General features: G+C 35.1%; 1 protein-coding gene across 4 annotated transcripts in view; it reads left to right on the top strand.

The window, feature by feature from the left end:
* TOM1L2 (target of myb1 like 2 membrane trafficking protein) overlaps positions 1 to 27,182 on the top strand; it is a 183,926-nt gene that overhangs the window by 124,874 nt on the left and 31,870 nt on the right. For all 4 annotated transcript variants that reach the window (XM_051997717.1, XM_051997694.1, XM_051997702.1 and 1 more), the window contains exon 8: positions 25,618 to 25,751. In XM_051997717.1, the coding sequence (XP_051853677.1) occupies positions 25,618 to 25,751 (134 nt within the window). The remainder of the gene's footprint in view (positions 1 to 25,617; positions 25,752 to 27,182) is intronic.

Here is a 27,182-nt window from a genome sequence, read left to right as displayed (position 1 = left end):
CCCAACCTGTGACACAACATTATTCTAAGCTTGTATTGATCTGATCAGCCATAATCAGACACATTGTAAGTTGAATCTAACATAGTGATGTCATTTTGACCCTCTTTGAGAACAAAGGACAACAACTAACCAGTATTCTAAGTGACATTGCAAAGGGTATGCACAGTTTGATAACCTTTTGGGCATAGTTCCAAATTGCTCTCCAGAATGGTTGGGTCAGTTCACAACTCCACCAACAATGTATCAGTATCCCAGTTTTTCCACATCTCCTCCAAAATTCTCATTATCTTTTCCTGTCATCTTAGCCAATCTGATAGGTATGAAGTAGGACCTCGGAATTGTCTTACCTGCATTTTTCTAAAATAGTGATTTTGAGCATTTTTTCATATGACTAGAAATGGCTTTAATTTCTTTATCTGAAAATTGTTCATATCCTTTATATGTCAATATGTTTTGGGTTTGTTTTTTGTTTTTTGTTTTTTTTTCTGTTTGAGGGATGTCTTAGAAGGGATAAATTAGGTAGTGATAGAGATGGGGGATAATATGTATATTTTTTCATACAATGAGTATGTATTGAGCATCTCCTGTTTGGGTTAAGATACGATGATAATAACAATAATGAGAATGATTAACCTAAGGATAATATATTTTTAAATACACAGATTTACAAAGATTAATCCTGTATTGGGCATGATGATCTGATGGTTTATCTTGAGAATGCACACAAAAAAAGACTATTTGAAATACTTAATATCAAAAAATTTTTAGGATATAAACTAAATCTATATAAATCAATTGTGTTTCTAATATGACCAGAAAACCTGACAGAAAAAGTTAGAGATGTTCTATTCAAAATAACTAAACAATATATAAAATATTTGGAGATCTTATCAAGACACAGATTGGAAATGTGTGAAAACAATTACAAAAATATAGAAGTAAATAAAAGAAGTCTGAAAGGGATTTAAGTAGGAAAGTTTTTTTTTTACATTGATAATATGCATTTTTAAAAACTAATCAAAAGATCTTAGTTTCATATACATACTTTTTTGTTCTTTTTTGAGAAACACATTGAAATGTTTGATGATTCTTGAGTCCACAATAAAAAAAAACCCTAAAAATTTAGAGAGAGAGGTTCTTGTTCCATTTCTGCCAGACAATGAGTTCTTGCTCTATTCTGCTGCTGCCTCAGTCTTCTTTGAACATAACAATGGTGTTTCCTTTCACTGAACTTCATTTTTGGTGTGATCTTTAGCTCCCTCATTATTCCTGTCACTTGTCTCTGAACATATACCAATTTATCAGTATAATTCCACCAGAGGGATTCTATCCCCAAAAAGGTTATTGATAACAAGAAAGACCTATGTTTGCAAAAATAATCATGGCAACATTATTTGTGAAAATATGTTGCCAATGATTGGGAAATGGCTGGATAGCTATATTTATGAAGTAGAATTATGTCATAATTAATCACAAATCTGAAAAAGTGAAAATAAAAATAAAGTCAAAGAGCAATGGTTATTTACAACAGTAAATAAAATAACACTAAGAAAGAAATAACAAAATTTGGGTCGGTACCAGTATCAATATTAGTATAGCACTATTATAATTAAAAGGCACATTGGTGAAAAGAACATGAGCATTAGAGTCAAGGGGACCTGGATTTATATCATTCTTTCAACACTTAAAATAGCAATTTTAAGAGAGAGAGAGAGAGAGAGAAGAAGGAGAAGGAGAAGGAGAAGGAGAAGGAGAAGGAGAAGGAGAAGAGAGAGAAGAGAAAGAGAGAGAGAGAGAGAAAGGAGAGACACAGAGAGAGAGAATGAGAATCTGAAAATCAAAAGGTGTTCTGATGACAAGGAAGATCAAAGTACAAATTCAGAAGAAGACAATGAAATCAAACCCAGCTACAAGCAAAGCCTTAAAGGGGGGGGAAAAAGTGAATTGAGCACAAGTACAAGAAGAATTCCTGGAGGAGCTCAAAAAGAATTTTCAAAGTCAGAGAGTAGTAGAGGAAAAATTAAGCAAAGAAATGAAAGAAAAGGAAGAAAATTATAAAAAGACAATTCATAACTTGATTTTTAAAAAAAGGCACACACACACACACACACACACACACACACACACACAAATACTGAAGAAAATCATACCTTAAAAATGCAACTGACCAAATGGAAAAAGAGGTACAAGAACTCAGTGAGGAAAATAATTCCTTGAAAATTAGAATTTGGCAAGTGGAAGCTAATGACTCCATGGAATATTAAGAAACAATAAAAGAATGTCAAAAGAAAGAGAAATAAGAGAAAACACATATTGTAGCAGCCCTGTTTGTAGTGGCTAGAAACTGGAAAATGAATGGATGCCCATCAATTGGAGAATGGCTGGGTAAATTGTGGTATATGAATGTTATGGAATATTATTGCTCTGTAAGGAATGACCAGCAGGATGAATACAGAGAGGCTTGGAGAGACCTACATGGACTGATGCTAAATGAGATGAGCAGAACCAGGAGATCATTATACACTTCGACAACGATATTGTATGAGGATGTATTCTGATGGAAGTGGATTTCTCTGACAAAGAGACTTAACTGAGTTTCATTGGATAAATGATGGACAGAAACAGCTACACCCAAAGAAGGAATACTAGGAAATGAATGTGAACTATTTGATTTTTGATTTTCTTCCCGAGTTATTTTTACCTTCTGAATCCAATTCTCCCTGTACAGCGGGAGAACTGTTCGGTTCTGCAAATATGTATTGTATCTAGGATATACTGCAACATATTTAACATATATAGGACTGCTTGCCATCTTGAGGGGGGGGGGAGAAGGGAGGGAGGGGAAAAAACGAAACATAAGTGATTGCAAGGGATAATGCTGTGTAAAAATTATCCTGGCATGGATTCTGTCAATACAAAGTTATTATTAAATAAAATTAAATAAAAAAAAAAAAGAGAAAACACATAATATCTCATAGAAAAAAACAACTGACCCGAAAAATAGATCAAGAAGAGATAATTCCGAAACCAAGATCAAAGAAAGAGTTTAGAATACCATATGTCAAGAAATTGTCAAGAAAAACTGCCTAGATAACCATGAACAAGAGCCTAACATGGAAATTGAAGGAATCTACTCATCATCACCTGAAAGAGATCCCAAAATGAAAATTCCTAGAAATATTATAGCCAAATTGCAAAGCTCCCTTATGAAAGAGAAAATACTTTAAGAAGCCATAAAGAAACCATTCAAATACTGTGATACCACATTCAGGAACACACAAGATTTAGGAGCTACCACATTAAAGGAGTGGAAGGATTGGGATGTAATATTCCAGAAGGCAAAAGAGCTGAGATTATAAACAAGAATAACTGACCAAACAAAACTGAATTTAATTCTTCAAAGATTGTATATTTAGCAAAATAAAGGACTTTATTATTTTTTTTATTATAGCTTTTTATTTACAAGATATATGCATGGGTCATTTTTTAGCATTGACAATGGTAAAACCTTTTGTTCCAATTTTTCCTCTCCCCCTTTCCCCATCCCTTCCCCCAGATGGCAGGTTAACATGTTAAATATGAGAGCATAAGTTAAATACAATGTATGTAAAAATGTCCATACAGTTATTTTGCTGTACAAAAAGAATTGGACTTTGAAATAGTATATAATTAGCCTGTGAAGGAAATCAAAAATTCAGGTGGACAAAAATAGAGGGATTGAGAATTCTATGTAGTGATTCATAGTCATCTCCCAGAGTTCACTCCCTGGGTGTAGCTGGTTCAGTTCATTACTGCTCTATTGGAATTGATTTGGTTCATTTCATTGTTGAAGAGGGCCACATCCATCAGAATTGATCATCATATAGTATTGTTGTGAAGTATATAGATGTCGTGGTCCTGCTCATTTCACTCAGCATCAGTTCATGTAAGTCTCTCCAGGTCTTTCTGAAATCATCCTGCTGGTCATTTCTTACAGAACAATAATTTTCCATAATATTCATATACTATAAAAATAAAAGACTTTCAAGCATTCCTGATGGAGAAGATTGGAGCTGAATAGAAAATTTGACTTAAGACTCGAGAAGAATGAAAGGGTTAAACTGCTTACTTCTCTGTATTAGAAGTTGACACATGTACCTTCCAAGAATTTGTCATTAGGACAATTAGAAGGATTCTACCTAGAAAGAGATTGTGAGAGTGAATTGATTTTATTGTGATGATGTTTTTATATATATATATAGGCAAGAAAGGGATCCCTTAGGAGAAGAGAGAAGGGGGAAGAATATGAAAAATTATTTCTCATAAAAAAGATGTATAAGCACTTTTACTGGAGGAGAGAATGATGGTGGGAGAGAAGGAAGGGAAGGCAAGCAATATTTGAAGCTTCACATCTAAATTGGAAGAACTGGTAATAAAATTTATATTACTCAAGATAAGAGATAAAAGTGAGGGGAAATTTATTTCTCAAAATGTGTATATCAGTAAAAAGAGAAAAAGAACAGATTAATGAATTGGCCATGCTATTGAAAAAGAACAAGTTGAAAATCCCCAATTATACACCAAAATGGAAATACTGAAAACCAAAAGAGATATTAATAAAATTGAAAGGAAACCATTGAACTAATAAATAAAATTGAGAGCTTATGTTGTGTGTGTGCAGGAAACAACAATAAAATAAATAAGCTATTAGCTAATTTGCTTTTTTTTTTTTAAGAAAACCAAATTAGTAATATCAAAAATGAAAAGGGTGAATGCTTTATCAATGAAGATAAAATTAAAACAATCATTAAGAGTTATTTTGGCCAATTATATGCTAGTAAAACTGATAATCTAAGTGAAATGGATGAATATTTACAAAAATGTAAATTGCCTAGATTATCAGAAGAGTTGATAGATACTTAAATAATTCAGTCTTAGAAAAAGAAATTGAATTAGACATTAATGAGTTCCCTAAGAAAAAAATACCCCAGGACAGATAAATTTACAAGGGAACTCAACTAAACATTTAAGGAACAATTCCAATACTATATAAATTATTTGAAGGTAATGATGAATGTTGGAGGGGATGTGTAAAAACTGACTAATACATTGTTGGTGGAGTTGTGAACTGATTCAACCATTATGGAGAACAATTTGAAACTGTACCCAAAGGGCTATCAAACTGTGCATATTTTTGATCCAGCAGTATTTCTACTGGGCTTGTATCCCAAAGAGATCATAAAGAAGGGATAAGGACCCACATGTGCAAAAATGTTTGTGGCAGGCATTTTTGTGGTGGCAAAAAAATTGGAAACTGAATGGATGCCCATCAATTGGAGAATGGCTGAATAAATTGTGGTATATAAATGTTATGGAATATTATTGTTTTGTAAGAAACAACCAGCAGTATGATTTCATGGAGGCCTGTGGAGACTTACATGAACTGATTCTAAGTGAAATGAGCAGAACCAGGAGATCATTATATACAGCAACAGCAAGATTATATGATGATCAATTCTGATGGATGTGGTTCTCTTCAACAATGAGATGATTTAGGCCAGTTCCAGTGGTCTTGTGATGAAGAGAGCCTTCTACATCCAGAGAGAGGACTGTAGGAATCAAGTGTGAATCACAACATAGTATTTTCACTTTTTTGTTGTTGTTTGCTTGCATTTTGTTTTCTTTCTCATTTTTTTTCTTTTTGATCTGATTTTTCTAGTGCAGCATGATCTTTGTGGAAATATGTGCAGAAGAATTGCATATGTTTAACATATTGGATTACTTGTGCTCTAGGGGAGAGAGGGTGGAGAAAAGGGAAGGGGAAAAAATTGGAACACAAGGTTTTGCAAGAGTGAATGTTGAAAATTATGCATATATTTTGAAAATAAAAAGCTTTAATTAGAAAAAAAAAATAAGCCATTTGAAAAAAATAGGTGGAGTGCAACCAAATTCCTTTTATGATACAAATGTGACTTAAACTATGCAGAACAAAAATAAAGGAGGAAAAAAAATTAGTTGTTTTCTTAATGACTATCAATACAAAAAAATTAAATAAAATAACGAAAAGGAGATTACAACAATATATATCGTAGAGATCATACATTATGACCAGATGGAATTTATTCCAGAAATGTAGGGCTGGTTCAATATTAGGAAAATTAGGATAATTGATCATAATAACTCTATTGATAACAAAAACAAAAATCATATGATTATATGAATGGATGAGAAAATAATGATAAAATAAAACACTGATTCTTATTTAAAAACAGCAGAAAGCATATCACATATCAGAGGTTAAGTGATTTGCCCAGGATCATACAGATGGTAAACATCTTAGACTGGATTTGAACTCAAATCTTCCTGATTCCAGGGCCAGTGCTCTATCCATTGAGTCATAAGCTACCTCACTAGAATTGGTAGCTATAACAATAATAAAAGAAAAAAGAAATTGAAGAAATAAAAATAAGCAATAAGGAAACAAAATTCTCACTCTTTGTAGTTAGTAAGTTTCTTAGGTTGAGTTTGAACTCGGGTTCTCCTGACTCTAAGGCTGGCCCTCTGTCCACTGCACCACCTAACTGCCTCTACCTGCTTTTAGCTCTGCTTTTGGGGGAGAATTTACTTTGAAGTAGGGTTTGAGTATTTGTTGGTAAATAACTTTGAGTCAAAATAAAATCACCCATATACTTTTTAAAAATGTATAGTTTCCAGGTTGGAGCATTGGTTTCCAAAAGTAATTTAATCAGGGCAGAGTAAAAATGGCATACTTTCTTTGTTCTGACCACTATACCTCTCTTAATATAGCCATGTCACACTTCTTTAATTCATAATAAACTTTCCACCAAAACCTCAGATTCTTCTCATATTAAATCACTGTTTAGCCACAACTCCCCTTTTGTGTGTGAGTGCATTTGATATTTATGAAACAGCTCCTTATTATGTTTTTTGACATCTTTTTTGGATTTCCATTTGTATTAGCAGTTGTGACTTCCAGCTTCATGTTATTTGTAACCTGATAAACATGTCATCTGTGCCTTCATCCAAGTTATTTATTAAAATTTTGAACAGTGCACAGTCAAGGACAGATCATTGGAACACTTCATTTTAAAAACCTTTCAAGCTGACATTGTCCCAATAATCATTGTTCTTTGGATGTAGTCATTCACCATTTCTAAACCTCTCTAGTCATATCTCTTTTCTGATCCTTACCCTTTCATCTTAGAGTTGATGCTTCTGAGAATCAGAAAAGTAAAGTGATTTGCCTTAGGTTAAAAAGTTCAGCATATGGTTAATTAGAGCTCAGACATCCAGGGATTCAAGGATGCACCTGACAAAAGAACTAGGTGTTCTTCTGGAAGAACTGATACCATAAGAAAAAATATCACTAACAGGCTTCCAACCTCCATCTTGACCCTTGTAAAAATTCTTTTATTCGCAGCACTTCATTTTTAGGCTCATTTTCCTTTTATCTACAGAAACCTGAGCCTTATAACTTGGAACAATTATTGTCTCCATATGGCATCGTTCAGTATTTAGAAACTTGCCCTTAGAGCAAAATCCATCAGTCAATAAGTACTTATTCAATGCTTGCTATGTGCCAGGCACTGTGCTAAGTATAGGGGATATAAAGAAAGGCAAACGATAATCCCTGCTCTCAATGAGCTGGCAGTTTAGTGGGTGAAACAACAGTGCACATTCATGATGTATACAGGATAATCACAGAGGGAAAGCTATTGCATTACGATGGATCAGAAAAGTCTTCTTGCAGATAAGATTTTAGTGAAGACTTGAGGGAAGCAAGGAAACCAGATAGTAGATGAAGAGGGAGAGAATAATGCAGAAGAAAACTAGAAAGGCAGGAAGCTTAAGCAGTTCCTAATTTACAAGCAGCTTGTGTTTAGAAAGTTCATTTGTAAGTCTGCTGCTTTTAACTTAAAACTATTTGCTTTCTTTGAAAAGTGTTTAGTAAATAATATTTTAGGTAGCCGCTTAAACTTATTTAATTCACAATATCGCCAAAGCATGTATCCTGATACATAAAAGGCAGTCATAAAATAGTAATTTGATGTAGTATATAGCAATACACTTAGTATTTCATGAATGCCTGAGCTTGAGTTGATATAAAGACCAAAAATAAGAATCATCTTATGAAGACAAGTTTTATATAATATTAAGTAAAATAAATATATTTCCAAGGTCATTATGATATTAAGAAGAAATGGATGGGAGGAGAATTCCTGTCTCTCCAGCAGGTAAAATCTGTTGCTTGAATTTCGGATAATTTTTTTGAAGACCTTCTTCTTGTGCCATCCCTTCTCCTTCCCCTACCCAGTTAGTCAGCCGTACTGCACATACATTGAATTTTCAGAGTTCTGTGGCTGTGGCATTCCCGTGTATGTGAATGGATTCCCTAGTGAAATGAGCTCCCTGACCTACACCCTGAGCTCTAGTTTTATCAGATTCCACAGACTGAGAACTGAGCAGAACTGAGGCTAAGAGGCAGCCTCTAAAATACCCTTTGCAATGGTGCTGAAGTCCAGTAGGTGGCGCCCTGGGGCAGTCCCCAGCCCGCTGTTTATTACTACCATTTGGGAGGCGTGGTGAAGAATTTAGATATGTTAAACTCGCTGCGGTACTAGAGAAATAGTGAGGGGGAATGGGCAGTTAGACCCCGCTATCTGGGGCCTCAAGTTCGGATCTAAAACACTGGATCCTTTCTACTTCCATGTGCAGACCGTCAGCCATTAAACCGATGTTTAGATCCGCTGGCTTCCTTGATTGCCGTTGTCAGTGGGAGAAGCAGAATTCATAAAAATGACTTACAGGGACTCTGGCTTGGGGAGTGGTCAGGTTAGATTTATAGAAATGTATTTAGGGACCAAATGTACTGCAGATTTATGTGCACTCCAGCTTCTGTGTATATATGCATGGAGACATGTCTGGAGTGAGGTAGGGGAAGGGACACAGAGAGAAAAGCGCATTAAAACAAATTCCAAGAAGGATTTGTGATCCTTTTATTGTACTGAAATATATACATTATAAAATATATTCAAGAATAAACAAGGTATGGGTTGGGGCTTTGGAAGCTTTTTTGCTGTGCAGGCATGCCCAACCTAAGATCATAAATTTTTTCATCCTACCAGTGACATTCCAGGTTTGCCAGTGGAACACCAGCAGGAGTTTTGTGGCATGAGGTTGGATAATACTTTATAACGTATTAATGATATTACTTTGAAACAATGGGGGAGAGAAAAAGACAGCATTATGTGGGCTAATCCTTTATAAAGGACTTTTTAAAAATAACTGGATCTTATCAGTATGTGACACACTGCAGGCATTGGTCAACAAAGAACTGATATCCCGTATTACCTTGAGGTGCTGACTAGTGTTTAATGTATTGGAATTCTTCCATTTAGTTCACCGTTACACTTTCAATTTTCATTTTTCTCTCCTAATTGACTTGGTAAATTAAATTGCTCCTATCTAAAGGGGGTTAGTTAGAGTTTTGTAGCATTTCACTTTTTGTTGAGTATCAGAAATTTAGCTAGATTGTCAGAATAATATTACACTGACTATAAGATCAGCAAGAAAAGTCAAAAAAGTTAATGCCAGAGAGAAGAAAAATTGGATATGGATGAGTATGAATAAATGCTTCTTTTGTTGCTTTCACATTCTTGTTTATTCTTTGTTTGGGAAGAGGTGGTTATGTTTATGTATGCTAATCAACTAAAGAATTTAAAAAATGGAAAGACATTAGAGAATGCTAGAGTGGGCAGGGGCAAGGTCACTGGACTCAGCTAAATAGTTGATGAAAGGCAGCGTTGATCCTAGGTGTTTTGATAAAGTGGTTGAAATGCTGTGTAGTGTGGTTGGAATGAAGAATGGTTTGGAGTCCTAGCTTAAGTGTGTATTAGCTTGATGGCTTTGGGAAAATTATTTAATCTTTCTGTGTCTTACTTTCCTCATTTTAAAATGAAATGACACTGGCATTACCTGCCTTGTAAGAGTGTTGTGAGCAAAATACTTTATAAATCTCAAAAAATTACATAAATGTGAATTATTATTATAGGATAGCATTGTTATTAGCACAAATGATAAGCTCATGAAAGAAGAGTAAACAGAGCTTAATTAGGATGGAAGGACCAGTTTTTTATTCCAGAGTGCTTGGCAATCAGGAACCTGTGTCCTCTCCAATGGCAGTCCTACCTGATCTTCTATAAATTTTTTTCCTCTAAGATCTCTCTTCCCACACTAGTCCTTGACTAGCTAGCTGCCTCTGCTTCCTTACTAAGCCTGTATAGCTACCACTCACCATTCTCACTACACTAAGTCTGCTAACCTTCCCAGGAATTGAACCACAGTAACAAACTTGCCTCTTTTGAAGTCTAGGAGAGCCCCCATGCCCTACTTTCTTTACCTCCTGAGGTTTGGTAAGAGCCATGTATCTAAGCTATATCCCCAACCAGATTAAGAATCCCTGTTCTACTGTAGCAAGATTAGGGAATAATCAACTGTGATGGACTTGGCTCTTTTCAACAATGAGGTGATTCAAGACAATTCCAATAGACTTGTAATAAAAAGTACCATCCACATCCAGAAAGAGAACTATGGAGACTGAATGTGGAATAAAGTATAGTATTTTCACCTTTTTGTTACTGTTATTGGTTTGGTTTTTTTCTCTCTCTCTTTTTTTTTAACTTTTGATCTGATTTTTCTTGTACAGCATAATAAATATAAAAATATATTTAGAAGAATTGCACATGTTTAATCTATATTGGATTACTTGCTGTGTTGGGGAGATGGGAGGTAAGAGAGGGAGAAAAATTTGGGGCACAAGGTTTTGCAAAGATAAATGTTGAAAACTATCTTTGCATGTATTTGGAAAAATAAAATACTATTTAAAAGAAGCAAAAAAAGAACCCCTGTACCAATCTCTTTTGGGAAACAGACTTTCCCTCCTGCATCATACCAGCCCTAGACAGTAAATGATTTGAACAAAAGTCACTCATGACGAAATGAAGGTGAAAGTTGGCATACATCAGCTGACATAGCATCTTCAGGCCTTCCTGGACCCCACAAGAGTTTCTCTCTAACCTTGCAGGAGCCTCCCCTAGCTGGAATCTATCCCCTCTCAGGATTTTATGTCCTAAGATTTTAGTCCCAGGGGCCATAATTGATAGCTACAACCTTGAGAGTGAAAAGAAGATAACATTTTGAGGATAGATTATCAAAGAAAAAAAATCTAGGAGTGAAAATCTGAAAGTGATGAAATTGTATTCTATTAGACCTAGGTTTAATAGACCTAATTTTTCATTCTTTATCCAGATGAGTAGAATAGAGCTAGCCACAGGATAATGGTTGACTCTAGCTGTTAAGAAAGATATCTGGTGGCATAAATAAGGAAGAGAATGGAACTCACGTTTTTAAAAAATATTTTTAAAATTATTTTATGTAGTGTGCTTTTTAGAGCACCCAAGTTGGGGTGCCAAAATGTACTATGCTTTCTAGAGCCCCCATAGTGGGGTGCCAAAATATATCATCTGGACTAGTTTGCTGGAGGATCTTGGCACCAGCCTGAGTCCTTGGTCTTAGTGGAGGAAAGCAGGAGACCCACGAGAATGGTCAAAGATGGAGTCATTTATTTCAAGTCCTCTTAGCTCCTAAATACCTTAGTACGATTATATCACTACTGTACAATGAGTATGTGCCAACCACAGAACCATTACATCACCACAACATACTCACCATGTGCCAACTATAGGACCATTATATCACTACAGCCCGTTAAAATAAGCACCCTGCTATTGATCTGTAAATGCCTTTTTACTGTAAGTATCCCTTGCCTCAAGTAGAACACAGGTGGTTACACCCTCCTTGACTTCTCAGGAAGGGTAAGAACACCAAAGGGAGGTGGGGATCTGAGCCAGACATTGTTAGCAGGTTTCTTTTGGGCTGAAGGGTTTTATACCTCACCCAGAGTTCCCCCACTATCTGTGGCTCTCTACAATTTTAAATGTAACTGGGGAAATATTAAAGAAAGAAAGAAAAAAGAAAGAAACTTAAAGAAAAAAGGAAAATGTCTGATTTTTACATATAACGGTAAAATTAAAATTTTAAAAAGTGTTTTAGGGATTCCTATACCTAAAATCATCATTGGAAAAAAGTAAGCTTAGTATATAATGAACTTGCATAGGTTCTGGAGTCAGAAAACCTGAATTCTAATCCCCTTCTGTCACTTCCTTGGCAGGTCACTTTACTTCTCTTTGCTTCAGCTTTAAATTGAGGGAGAAGACTAGAAAAACCTCAGAAGTCCCCTCCAGCTTTAAAGACAGAATCCCTAGAGTTTTGATCTTTCCCCTCAATTTCCCCTGTTATCATTTGCCTCCATACCCAACTTTAAACGCATCCCTTCCCATCACACTACCATTGATACTCATACCTTAGAATTCCTTTGTCCCTCAGATTTTCTCTTGTTTACTACTTTCACGTCTTCAACCAGTATAATCTGCTTCATTTGATTTCTCTTCTCCTATTCCATAACTGCTGATAATGAATGGAGAAAATAACAAATCAAGCTGATGTCTTATTCTACACATTTGTGGTACACAAGTTCAGCTAGGCCCTTAGTATGATTGCTAGTTATTGTTCAGTCGTAACTAACTCTTTGTGATCCCATGGACCATACTGAATGTGGGTTTTGTTTTTTTAGTAAAGATATTGGAGTGATTTGCCACTTCCTTCTCTAGTGGATTAAGGCAAATAGAAATTGAGTTTTTCCACTGGATCACATAGCTAACAAGTGTCTGAGACCAGTTTTGAACTCAGATCTTCCCAATTCTGTGCCCAGCACACTATCCTTTACACCATTTACAACTAGGCAATGCTGTTCTATTAGATATTTTAGATATTAGATATATTATTAGAATATTTTTTCTATTATACTTTATTGACTCCTTACCAAACTTCCCTAGGAATCATTCTAAATCTTTTCTTCTTTCTTTCCACTGTTAGCTATCCCTAGATCACCTCTCCAACTTTCTTCCTGACACATTCACACACATACTTAAAATAAATGACCAGTTTCATCCTCCACTGAGAAGATTGAGGCCATCCAACATGATCTCCCTCAATTCTCCTTCTTTCTTGAAACTGTTTACAAACTATATCGATTATTTTCTTCTTTCCTTCTAGTTATCAAAAAATAAAATAAAATAAAATACATAACCCTACTCTTCCCCAGGGCTAATTCATAACTTGAGCCCTTGATTGCACCCCCTGTTTCCTTTTTGAAAATGTTACTTTTAACAGTCATTCTCTTCCTCTTATAGATCTTTAGACTTTCTCTTGCCATTGATTCACACAATCACAGAATTTAATAGTGTCAAGGAAGGAGAATTCGGAACTCACTTTTTAAAAAAATAACATAGTTTTATATGTAATTAGAAAAAAATATTTTTTTTTAAGTTGCAAGTAATCCCTGCAATAACATACTTGACTGTCCAGCCTCTGCTTAAAAACCTTCAAAGAGGAAGAACCCTTGAAGCAGCTTATTCCACATTTTGGATAAACCTTAATTGTTAGGAAGCTTTTCTGATGTCAAGTCTAAATTGTCTTCATCATAACTTCTGTCTACTGCTCTGAGTTCAGCTCTTATTTCTCTTTTCCATAATGGCTCTTCCAATATTTGATAATAGCCATTATGCTATTATTTCTCTTCCTTCCTCTTATCCCTACCCTGAGCCACATGTCCAGTTTCTTCAATTAATCCTCATGTGACAGGGACTACTAGACATTTCTCAGCTTATCAGTATCCTTGTTAAGCCATGGTGCTTGGAACCAAATGTAGTGCTCTAAATGAAACTTGACAGATCAGAGTGTCATGGAACTAAAACCTTCCTATTCCTGGAAATTATGCTGTTCTTAAGCCCAACATCTTATTAATTTTTTTGCATGCTATGTCAAAGTGATAGTTCATATTGAGTTTCTGATCCATTAAAACATCCAGCTCTTTTTCAGAATAACTGCTATCTAATGCCTCTTTGATCTTGTAAAGTTGATTTGTTTGTACCTAACTGCAAAACTTTGTTTGAAATTAGATTTATTACTAATGATTTACTCCAGTACTCAGCTCAATGGGATCCGGATCCCAATTCACTTACCCAATTTATTAGTTATCCCTTCAAATTCTGTATCATATCTCTCCATCTTCTCCACAAGAATGATTTAAAATACTTTATCAAGAACTTGACTCTTTTCAACAATGAGGTGATTCAGGCCAATTCCAATAGACTTGTGATAGAGAGAGCCATCTGCATCCAGAGAGAGAACTATGGGCACTGAATGTGTATCCAGCATAACATTCTCACCTTTTTTAATTGATGTTTGCTTGTTTTTTTTTTTCTTTATCTCTTTTTTTCCTTTTTGATCTGATTTTTCTTGTGCAGCATGATAGATGTGGAAATATGTTTAGAACTGCATGTGTTTAACCTATATTGGATTATTTGTTATCTAGGGAAGGGAGAGATAAAAATATGGAACAAAAGGTTTTGCAAGAGTAAATGTTGAAAACTACTTTTGCATGTATTTTGAAAAACAAAAAGTTCTTATTAAAAAAAACCTTACCAAAGTTTTGCTAAAATATGGATACTATATATTCACAATATTCTCTTATTTATTAATTTAGAAATTCTGTCAAGAAAGGATTATTCTTGATTAATCCATGCTGGCTCTTTATAACTTCTGCTTCCCTGTTTCAATGTTCTACAGCCATCTCTATCTATTATTTAGTATCTAGTCTGGAATTTTTATAGGAATTGAAGTCAAGCTTACTAAGGCCTATAGTTTACAGATTCTTTCCTCTTCCCTTTCTTAAAAAAATGGGAGCATTTGCCTATCTCCCAACTTGTAGAACTTTTTTTCACTTTACATGAACTTTCATATATTGTTAACTCTGGCTTCACAGTCACATCTGCCAGTTTTTTCAAGACCCACAGAAGTAGTTTTTTTTGTGGACAAAATGACTTGAATTCATCAAGAGCAACTAAATGCTTTCTTACCATCTCCTTATTTGTCCTGAGGATCAGTTAGTAGTACCCTCTTTTGAAGAGAAAATAAAGTATGGCAGATTCAGACATCTGAATCCCACCTATTTTGCCTCCTGCTCAAATCTCCCCAGATCTAATTAAAAAAAAAAAAATTCCCTTGGAAAATGTCATCCACATCCAGATAGAGAACTACAGAGGATGGAAGGATAGTGGATCGAAGGATAGTATTTTTACCTTTTTGGTTTTTTTGCTTTTTCTTTCTCATCTTTTGGTCAGATTTTTCTTGTACAGCATGACAAATATGGAAATATTTGGAAGGACGGCTCATGTTTAACATATTCAAATTGCTTCCTGTCTTGAGAAGGAGGGAGAGGGAGAAAAAATTGGAACACAAAATCTTATAGAAATGAATGTTGAAAACTATCAAATGTATTTGGAAAAATATAATGTTATTGAGAAAAATAAATAAAAATATTCTTTATGTAAAAATAAGTACATCTATCTCATAAGTATGTAAATTTGCTTTAATCTTTAATAAATGGTAAAATTATACATATATAGACCAAAGAATTGTTTTAAAATAATTTTCTTTATAATTTATTTTTTAAAAAGTATTTCCTTCATGTGCAGTGGTAATAAATATGACGTAGCAGATAGAATGCTTCACCTAAGAGAAAAATCTAGGTTTGAATTCTATCTCAAACATTTACTATTTATATGACTTTAAACAATAATCTCTCTAGGCCTCAGTTTCCCTATCTTTAGAAAGGAAATAATATTCCTAAATATTCTATCTCATAATGTTGTTATAAAGATCAAAATATGTACTGTGACATATTTAACATGTATAGGACTGCTTGCCATCTGGGAGAGGGGGTGGAGAGAGGGAGGGAAAAAGTCAGAATATTAGTGAGTGCAAGGCTGTCTCTCTCTTCCTCCCTTCCTCACTATTCTTTTCTCTCTCCCTTTTTCTCTACCTTCAGTCATTTATATTTCCTTATTAATTAATCTCTCCTCAAATCCTTTCAATCTGGCCTCCATCATTACTGCCATCCTGAAACTGCTGTTTGTGAATTCACCAATAATCTCTTAATTGCTAGGATTCAGTGGCCTTTTTTTTTTCAGACCTTATCCACCTAAATCTTTGACATTACTGATCCACCCCATTCTATTCTCTTCTCATTCAACTTCAGAAATATTATACTCTTATGGTTCTACTTTTACCTCTCTAATTACTCTTTTTCTATATCCTTTACTGCTTCCTCATCTCCTTCCTTACTGATAAATATGTGTTTCCCAGGAGTATGTCCCAGTAGTCTTCTGAACTCTCGCTATACTTTCCCTTTTGGCAGTCTCATTCACTCCTATCTTTCAACTATTATAATATCTTCCCAAAAGGCCTTCCCACCTTCATTCTTTCCTGCCTCTGATTTTATCCTGCATACCACTATTAAGACTTATCTGTTGATCTGATTATGTCACTTGTCAAAAATTCCAGCTCTGGTGTCTCCCTTGAACCAGGATCATTGTGAGATGAAATGAAGTAATAGATGTGAAAACAACTAGCAAAGCATAAAATATTAAATTCAAGTATCTACTAAAGCAGCTCTCAACTCAATGCAAATATCAAGTACTGAGGATATAAAAAACAGGGAGCCCCCAAAACTTTGAGTGATGATTGGAGAAGTGATGGCAAAATCAGGAAGTCTAGTTTTGGTCTCAGAGGGGGGGAAAAAAAAAAGATGAAAACATTTTTTTTTTCTTTCAGTAAAGGTACTATAGGACTACAGGTGTGAAATGGCATATAAACTATTTGACAGTCAGATGTGGACCCTTTGTCAAGTGGGGTACTTTTGTTCAAATTTTTCTTTAAGACAAAGAAGGGTTCAATGTGGGGATGAGAATTATGTTGTTGAACTAATTGGATGTTAAAATAAATAAAGGTTATTAGACTGGGCAATCTGACAACATACATTTAAGTGTTTTCTATGTAATATATAAACTATCAATAAGCATTTACTATTACTATTAAGCACTTACAGTAAGCACTAAGGATGCAAAAAAAATGGCAAAAACAGTTCTTATCCTCAAGAAGTATAATTTCTAGTGAAAAAGATATATAAATAATTAGGTATACAAAAATGTGTATATGTGTGTTCATACATACATATGTATATAGATGGTGATCTAAGGGGGGATGACACTAGCAACTGAGAGACTGAGGAAAATTGTTTTTGTTGTTGTTTGCTTGCTTATTTTTTCTTTCTCATTTTTCCCTTTTTTTTCCTTTTTGGGGTATTTAGAAGTGAGGAGTCAAAGATAAAATTGAGATTGTGGACATGGATGGCTGGGAGAATACCCTTAACAAACAGTACTAGGAAAGTAAAGAAGAAAAGAGAGTTTTGAGGGAAAGATGAGTTTTGTTTTGAACATGCTGAGTTTGAGAAGCCCATAGGATATCCAGTCTAAGATGTCCTTAAAATAGTTGATGATATATGACAGTAGCTCAGGAGAGAGACTAGAAGTGGATTTATAGATCTATGGGTAGAGATGATCATTGAATTCATGATAGTGGATGAGATCACAAGTGATACAATACAGAAGGAAAAGAGAAGAGAGCCCAAGGCAGAGTTTTTGGTTCACCTACTGTTAGTAGACATGACAGGAGAGGGATCAAGACAGAGAAGAATGAGAAAAGATAATTAAAGATGATCAAAGAATCCTCAGATGGTCTTATGAAGTGATAAAGTGTAAAGCAGAAGCTGAATAATCTACAATAATATTAAAGAAAAATGATATAACAAAAAAAAGACAGAGTCTCTGGAACCTATGAGGCTGTAAGACCCTTTAAAGAGGAGGATTTGGGAGCCTTGGACAGGAAGGGCCCTGCACTTGGGCTTGAAGAGCTAAAGATCCATAACCCTGAGCAAGGGTCCAGATCTAGGCTGAGTGGGGTGCCTCAAAGGTCAGGGGTCAGAGGGCATCAGGGTCAGAGATCAGGATCTGGACTGAGCCAGCAAGACCAGATGTTTCCAGAGGGCTCAGGATTCCTCTGAGAGAGCTGAACTAGTCTTAGGATATTCTGGTATATACTAGTATTTGAACAAGATGCACCCACTAGATCCCAGGGATACCCTGTCCAGTCTAGTGTTCAAGTACGGGCTGACAATGGAAGAGATTAAGAATGCTAACAGCTGTTGCAGTAATGACTTCATCTTCCTCAAGAAAACTCTCCATATTCCCATCCTAACTGATCCCAGATGATTATTCTATGGGCCAGATTTTTAAGGAGGAAGAAATGCCGTTGAATCAAGGTGGTTCTGAAGCCTACTCAGTTGAGGAAAAGACAAAAGGAAAAACCCAGTGGTGAAGGTCTTTCCTTTAGATGTGACTAGGACCTCTACAAACGTAGACATGTCATCTCTGCCACTGACTTCCTCAAGAAAATTGACTCACAAAGGATATGAACAGACAATTTTCAGATGAAGAAATTAAAACCATTTCTAGTCATATGAGAAGGTGCTCTAAATCACTATTGATTGGAGAAATGCAAAATAAGACAACTCTAAGATACCACCACACACCTCTCAGATTGGTTAAGATGATAAGAAAAGATAATGACAAATGTTGGAGGGAATATGAGGTAACTGGGATATTGACACATTGTTGATGGAATTGTGAATAGATACAACCATTCTGGAGAGCAATTTGGGACTATGCTCAAAAAGTTATAAAACTGTGCAGATCCTTTGCTCCAGCAGTGTTACCTGGGCTTATATCCCAGAGAGATCTTAAAGAAGGGAAAAGGATCCACATGTGCAAAAATGTTTGTGGCAGCCCTTTTCGTAGTGACTAGAAACCGGAAATTGAATAGATGCCCATCAATTGTAGAATGGTTAGGTAAATTGTGGCATATGAATGTTATGGAATATTATTGTTCTGTAAGAAATGACCAGCAGATTGGCTAAGAAATAGATTAGTGGATCAGTGGAAAAGGTTAGGTTCACAAGACAGAATAGTCAACTATAGCAATCTAGTGTTTGACAAACCCAAAGACCCTAACTTCTGGGATAAGAATTCATTGTTTGATAAAAACTGCTGGGATAATTGGAAATTAGTATGGCAGAAATTAGGCATGGACCCATACTTAACACCATATACCAAGATAAGATCAAAATGGGTCCATGACCTAGGCATAAAGAACGAGATTATAAATAAATTAGAGGAACATAGGATAGTTTATCTCTCAGACTTGTGGAGGAGAAAGAAATTTGTGACCAAAGATGAACTAGAGACCATTACTGATCACAAAATAGAAAATTTTGATTACATCAAATTAAAAAGCCTTTGTACAAATAAAACTAATGCAAGCAAGATTAGAAGGGAAGCAACAAACTGGGAAAACATCTTCACAGTTAAAGGTTCTGATAAAGGCCTCATTTCCAAAATATATAGAGAACTGACTCAAATTTATAAGAAATAAAGCCATTCTCCAATTGATAAATGATCAAAGGATATGAACAGACAATTTTCAGAGGATGAAATTGAAACTATTACCATTCATATGAAAGAGTGTTCCAAATCATTATTGATCAGAGAAATGCAAATTAAGACAACTCGGAGATACCACTACACACCTGTCAGATTGGCTAAGATGACAGGAAAAAATAATGATGAATGTTGGAGGGGATGCGGGAAAATTGGGACACTGATGCATTGTTGGTGGAGTTGTGAATGAATTCAACCATTCTGGAGAGCAATCTGGAATTATGCTCAAAAAGTTATCAATCTGTGCATACCCTTTGATCCAGCAGTGTTTCTACTGGGCTTATATCCCAAAGAGACATTAAAGAAGGGAAAGGGACCTGTATGTGCCAAAATGTTGGTGGCAGCCCTGTTTGTAATGGCTAGAAACTGGAAAATGAATGGATGCCCATCAATTGGAGAATGTCTGGGTAAATTGTGGTATATGCATGTTATGGAATATTATTGTTCTGTAAGGAATGACCAACAGGATGAATACAGAGAGGACTGGAGAGACTTACATGAACTGATGCTAAGTGAAATGAGCAGAACCAGGAGATCATTATACACTTCGACAACGATATTGTATGAAGACATATTTTGATGGAAGTGGATTTCTTTGACAAAGAGACCTAACTGAGTTTCAATTGATAAATGACGGATAGAAGCAGCTACACCCAAAGAAAGAACACTGGGAAATGAATGTGAACTATCTGCATTTTTGTTTTTCTTCCCGGGTTATTTTTACCTTCTGAATCCAATTCTCCCTGTGCAACAAGAGAACTGTTCGGTTCTGCAAACATATATGGTATCTAGGATATACTGCAACATATCTAACATATATAGGACTGCTTGCCATCTAGGGGAGGGGGTGGAGGGAAGGAGGGGAAAAATCGAACAGAAACGAGTGCAAAGGATAAAGTTGTAAAAAAATTACCCTGGCATGGATTCTGTCAATATAAAGTAATTATTAAATAAAAATTAAAAAAAAAAAAAGAAAAAGAAATGACCAGCAGGATGAATACAGAGAGGCTTGGAGAGACTTACATGAACTGATGCTAAGTGAAATGAGCAGAATCAGGAAATCATTCTATATTTCAACAACAAGACTATATGATGATCAATTCTGATGGATGTGGAGTTCTTCGACAAAGAGAAGATCTAACTCAGTTTCAGTTGATCAATGATGGACAGAAGCAGCTACACCCAAAGAAAGACCACTGGGAAATGAATGTAAACAGTTTGCATTTTTGTTTTTCTTCCCGGGTCATTTTTACCTTCTGAATCCAATTCTTCCTGTGCAACAAGAGAACTGTTCAGTTCTGCACACATATATTGTATCTAGGATATACTGTGACGTGTTTAACATGTATAGGACTGCTTGCCATCTGGGGGAGGGGGTGGAGGAAGAGAGGGGAAAAGTCAGAACAGAATTGAGTGCAAGGGATAATGTTGTAAAAAATTACCCAGGCATGGGTTCTGTCAATAAAAAGTTATAATTATTAAAAAAAAATGCATAGCAAAATGTTTGTGAATTTTAGAAGAGGAAAAAAGTCTAGGACAAAAAAGGGAATTAATGCTTTAAAAAAAACGTGCAGTTCTTCTATACATATTTCTACATATTTCCACATTTATCATGCTACAGAAGAAAAATCAGGTCAAAAAGGGAAAAAAAGCAAGCAAACAACAACAAAAAAGTTGAGACTATTATGTTGTGATCCACATTCAGTCTCTAAAGTTCTCTCTCTAGATGTGAGTGGCTCTTTCTATCACAAGATTGCCTTGAATCACCTCATTGTTGAAAAAAGCCAAGTCCATTAGAGTGGTTTGTCACATAATCTTGCTATTGCTGTGTGTAATGTTCTACTTACTTTACTTAACATCAGTTCACGTAAGTCTCTCCAAGCCTTTCTGAAATCCTCCTGCTGATCATTTCTTATAGAACAATAATATTCCATTCATACTCTATAGCTTGTTCATCTATTCTCCAACTAATGGGCATCCACTTATTTTTCCACTTCCTTGTCACTGCAAAAAGGTCTGGCACATTTTCTACTTGTGGGTCCCTTTCCCTTTTTTATGATCTCTTTGAGATAGTAGTTCAAAAGAAATACTGCTGAATCAAAAGATATGCACATTTTGATAACCCTTTAGTCATAGTTCCAAATTGCTCTCCAGAAGATTGAATCAGTTCACAACTCCATCAACAATGTATTAGTGTCCCAGTTTTTTCACATCCCCTCCAAAATTTATCATGATCTTTTCCTGTCATCTTAGCCAATTGAAGAGGTGTGAGATGGTACTTCGGAGCTGTCTTAATTTGGATTTCTCTAATCAAGAGTGATTTAGAGGATTTTTCATATGACTAGAAATGCTTTAATTTATCCATCTGAAAATTGTTCATATCCTTTGTCCATTTATTGCCAATATTTATATAGTGCTTACTATGTGCTAGGGCACTGTACTAAGTGTTTACAAATATTATCCTTATTAACCTATTGTGGGAGGGCTAGTTATGATTCCCATTTTACAGTTGAGGAAACTGGCAGAGGTTAAGTGACTTGCCCAAAATTCCTGATTCTTGGGGCATCTGAGTGATACAGTGGATAGACCACCAGCCTGAAATCAGTAAGATTTGAGTTCAAATGTGACTTCAGACACTTACTAGCCATCAGCCCCTAAGCAAGTCACTTTACCCTGTTTGCTTCAGTTTCCTCATCTTTAAAATGAACTGGGGAGAAAAATGGCAAATTATTCCAATATCTTTGCCAAGAAAACCCCATTTGGGGTGACAGAAAGTCCAACATGATTGACAACTGGACAACAACAACTTCTTGACTCCACATCCAACACTCTATCCATTTATCATACAGCTGCCCAGAAAAGAAATGATTTAAGTGGACTGATGCAGACTAAAACAGTTTTGGAAGAATCGGGAACTTTGATCAGTGTGTGATCACCAACCATTAATCTCCAATGTATAAATTATATTTTGGATCTGGTCAGTGCGAAAATTTGTTTTGCTTAATTGCACATGTTTGTAACAGTACTTTTGTTTTTCTTTCATTCTCAATTAGGAGTAGAGGGAAGTTAGGATAAGAAGGAGAGAAGGCTGATTTTTGTTGATTGTTTGCAAACTCAAAAGATTTACAAACTATAATATAGGGTTTCTTAAATGTTCTTCTACTTTTTATTCAAGAAATTTTAATGTAACCATCTCAGATCCCGAGCTAAGGTGTTTCTGGCAGCATTGTTGTTGCCCAGTGCAAAGTGCACATGTGTGTTCTGAACCAAGGCTTGGGTGAAGTTGTGCAAAATAACACAGGCAAGTGCCTACCAGAAACACTTAACCCTTTAAGTGACTTGCCCAGGGTAACACAGTGACTATTAAGTGACAAGTGTCTGAAGCCAAAATTGAACTTGTCTTCCTGATTGCAGGACCTGTACATTGTGCCATATATCTGTCCCCTATGTTTGTTTGTTTGTTTGTTTTAATACACAGAATAGGATAGGAGGAAGGCCAAGAAAAAGTACAGACAAATGTGATGATTTTGAAAGCTATGAATTTAACTTATTCTGTACTTTAAAAAGAAAACTCGTATACATAACAAATATCTGCAGTTTCATATACAATATTCTTTTTCTGTTCTATGTATAAAGAAATACTGTCCTTTTAAATTGGTTTTTGTTAAATTTAGAATGAAAATTTTTTTAAAGGTTATTGGATTTGATAATTAAGATATTATTATATCCCAAGAAGGTCACTGATAAAAAAGGAAAGGTACTATATGAGAAACATGGTAAGATTTACATGAAATGAAATTAAGCAAAATGAAGTAAATAAAGCCAGGAAAAGTATATGTGTATATACATATTTATACATACATTGTAACAATATAAATGTAAAGAACAGCAGAACATTTGAAGATAATTGTTGCATGTATTGGTCTACCTGCCATCTGGGGGAAAAGGTGTGGGAGGAAGGAGGGTAAAAATTAGAACAAAAGGATTTGCAATTGTCAATGCTGAAAAATTACCTATGCATATATCTTGTAAATAAAAAGCTATAATAAAAAAAGAAAAAGAAAATAATTGTTGCAAAATTTCAAAGAATAAGATTGGTCCCAAAGAAAACAACTTTTCAGGGACCAAAGTTGGGGGGAAAAGGGGGAGAGTAATGCCAGTGGATATGAAACATGATGCATAGTCAGATTTTTAAAAATGTATTCATTGGTTTTTTTCCACTTGTTCTTTTTCTTTTCTTTTTTATATTATAGCTTTTTTATTTTCAAAACATGCATGGATAATTTTTCAGCATTGACTCTTGCAAAACCTTATATTCCAAATCCCCCCCCCTTTATTCTACCATCCCCTAGATGGCAAGTAATCCAATGTATGTTAAACATGTTAAAAATATGTTAATCCAATATATGTATACATATTTATACAATTATCGTGCTACACAAGAAAAATCAGATCAAAAAAGAAAAAAATGAGAAAGGAAACAAAATGCAAACAAAGCAAACAGCAGAAAGAGTAAAAATGTTATGTTGTAATCTATACTCAATCCCCACAGTCCTCTCTCTGGGTGTAGATGGCTCTCTTTATCACAAGACCATTGGAACTGGCCTGAATTATCTCATCGTTGAAAAGAGCCACATCCATCAGAATTGATCATTGTATAATCTTGTTGCTGTGTACAATGATCTTCTGGTTCTGCTCATTTCTTTAGCATTAGTTCCTGTAGGTCTTTCCAGGCCTCTTGAAATCATCCTGCTGATTGTTTCTTATAAAACAATAATATTCCATAACATTCATATGCCATAACTTATTTGTTCTTTTTTTTTTTAATGGTTATAAGAGGTGGGCTTCCTGATGATGAAGAGGAGGAGGAATGAGACAGGAACAAACTTAGGCAATGTAAAAACCAAAAGTGTTGATAATTTCTTTTTAAAATACATCATTTTGTATATGTAGAACCTATATCAGATTGCTTGCCATCTTGGGAAGGGGGAAATGGAGAGAGGGAAGGAGAAAAAAAAACTTACAAAAGTAAATATCAAAAACCACCATGTAATTGGGGGTGGGGGGAAATTACATAATACTAAATGGGGAAAAAACACAACAGGTTATTGTTAACTTTAGTAAAGGGTAAAGGATATAAAAGTAGAGTACAATATAGTTAATTGGATTTTCTCAATAGGTCAAGACAGAGAAAGAAGTAGAGTGTAGCCAGGAGAGGCAACATCCTGGGAGGGAATTATGGGGAAGAGGCATTGAAAAGCATAGAAAAAAGGAAGGACAGAGGTAGGGATTTTAGGCAAAAGGAAGGATATAATAGCCAAAGATTATGATTAGACAAACAGGAAGAGGAATGTCTTGAGATGATGTAAAGATCAGTGGGAAAAATATACTTTGAATTATAGGGATTATCTGTCACAGATAATCTCTATTTCTTTCCATTTTATACTTCTCTGATCATATGTTGTTCAGTTGCTTTATTGTGTCTGGCTCTTTGTGACTCTATTTGGCAAAGATATTGGAGTAGTTTGCCATTTCCTTCTCCAACTCATTTTACAGATGAGGAAACTGAAGCAAACAGGATTAAGTGACTTGCCTGGGGTCAAATAACTAGTAAGTATTTGAAGTCAGATTTGAACTCTGGAAGATGAGTCTTCCTGACTCCAGGCCAGGCACTCTATCCACGGTACCACCTAACTATCCATGTTCATATTGACCCTTAAATAAAGACCTTGATTTTTCACAATATCAACCCAATCATTAATTTTCATTTTTGTACCATACAAAAAAATTGAAGAAAACTATGTAAATCCTGGATATAGTGTATGTGCAATGAAAATTTTGCTTATGATGGATTTACTTTTAAAACATGGTCTTCAGGAATGCATTGTACTAAAAGCACTGGGAAGTAAAAAATACATTAATGATATTAATGATGAATTGTTTTTAGTGTCAGAAATCTGTCTATGAAGTAGGTAGGTTGCTATAAAAATGTTTTATCTAAATGCTATAATGGTAACTACTAGGTATTACCTATATTCCTTAGGAATTGAACAGGACCTGTAGAGCTATGCAGCAGAGAATCGTGGAACTCATCTCCAGAGTTTCTAATGAAGAGGTCACTGAGGAATTGCTGCATGTGAACGATGACTTAAATAATGTCTTCCTCAGATACGAGAGGTGGGAACTTTTTTTCCCTGTGAAAAAATTGTTGGCATAATATCTTTGGGATTTTCTCATAAACAAAGAGGGAGAGAGATTAGAAATGGAAAATACTCATTAGAGATGCTAATTTGTCACCAGATGACAGGTGAAATGCATCTTATTCTCTTGGGAATTGAGCCATAGGAAATTGATATGCAGAATTAATATTTGCCCTTTATATACACCATTAGGTTTTTGTTGATTCTTCCTCCTCTTCTTCCCTTTCCACCTGGTTCACCTTTCTCCCTTTTTTCCTCCCCACTCCAGGTTTAGGGAGTTGCATACACAGGGCTTTTGTAATAAGTCCCCCTCTTAGGTATTGAACCTTTAAAAAGCTTGAGAGGGATGAAAAAAAAATCACTACTGAGAAAAAGGATTGGCTTTTAAATGCTAGTTTGTCTAGAATGTCTGGACACTGAGCCACTGAGAGTAATAAAATTCTGCCTTTGGAAAAGAAAGCATAAGGAAAGAGGAAAGAAAAGAGAACCTAAACCTTGTCAGATGCAGTTGTTTTATTGGTTGCCTTTGCTTAACTCTTTATTAGAAGTGAGAATTCAGTTGGGGTAGGAGAATATCAGGAAATAGCTGACATAAAAAACTAAAAACATTTATAAAAGAATTTTTAAAAAAAGAAAAGAAATTGCCTACATATACCATTTTCTGTTTTTCTATACTTACCAAATATAGCTAAATATTAGTAACAAATTAGGAATGCCCCTTTTCTCACTTAAAGACCTCACTTGAAAAGAGTAAAAAAGGAAAAAAAAACCTTTTAGTGCACAAACATAGGTTTAAATAGACACAGTATCAAATACTGTTGTATTAATCTCTCTCACTTGTTTGTTGCTTCCTAGAATCCCAAAAAATTAGAACTAGATGAAATCTTAGCTATCATTTAGTTCTGGAGTCCAGTGGATGTGGATAGATCTTACAGGATCTGTGAAGTTGGGAGGGAAATTCCATCTTTATTTTCACTACATTTTGTTTGGTAATCCTTAGCACTTTTTTGTACATTAAAAATATGATTAGGAGAAGGGGACTTTAGGCTTCCCCAGACTGCTGAAGGAAGCCATGCCACACAAAAAAGTTAAGAATCCCTGCTTCAGTTCAACCCTTTCATTTTGTAGGTGAGGAAATTAAGACACTAAGAAATTAAATAGCATGCCCAAGATTCTCTGGCCATCTGGTAGAAGTCAACACACATGTATTCAGAGTAAGAACAGTAATGATGAAATGAGGACTGGATTTAGTGTCAAAAACTTTGGATTCAAATGCTATCACTTTTATTATGTGTTACGACCTGTGGTTATTGAGTAATTTTTCAGTTGTGTTCAACTCTTTGTGACTCCATCTGGGGTTTTCTTGGAAAAAAATATTGGAATGTTTTGCTGCTTCCTTCTTCAGCTC

The sequence above is a fragment of the Antechinus flavipes genome, chromosome 1, assembly GCF_016432865.1.
Source record: "Antechinus flavipes isolate AdamAnt ecotype Samford, QLD, Australia chromosome 1, AdamAnt_v2, whole genome shotgun sequence".
NCBI lineage: Eukaryota > Metazoa > Chordata > Mammalia > Dasyuromorphia > Dasyuridae > Antechinus > Antechinus flavipes.
Note: the sequence above shows the minus strand (reverse complement) of the source record. Positions and strands in the feature narration are given on the sequence as shown.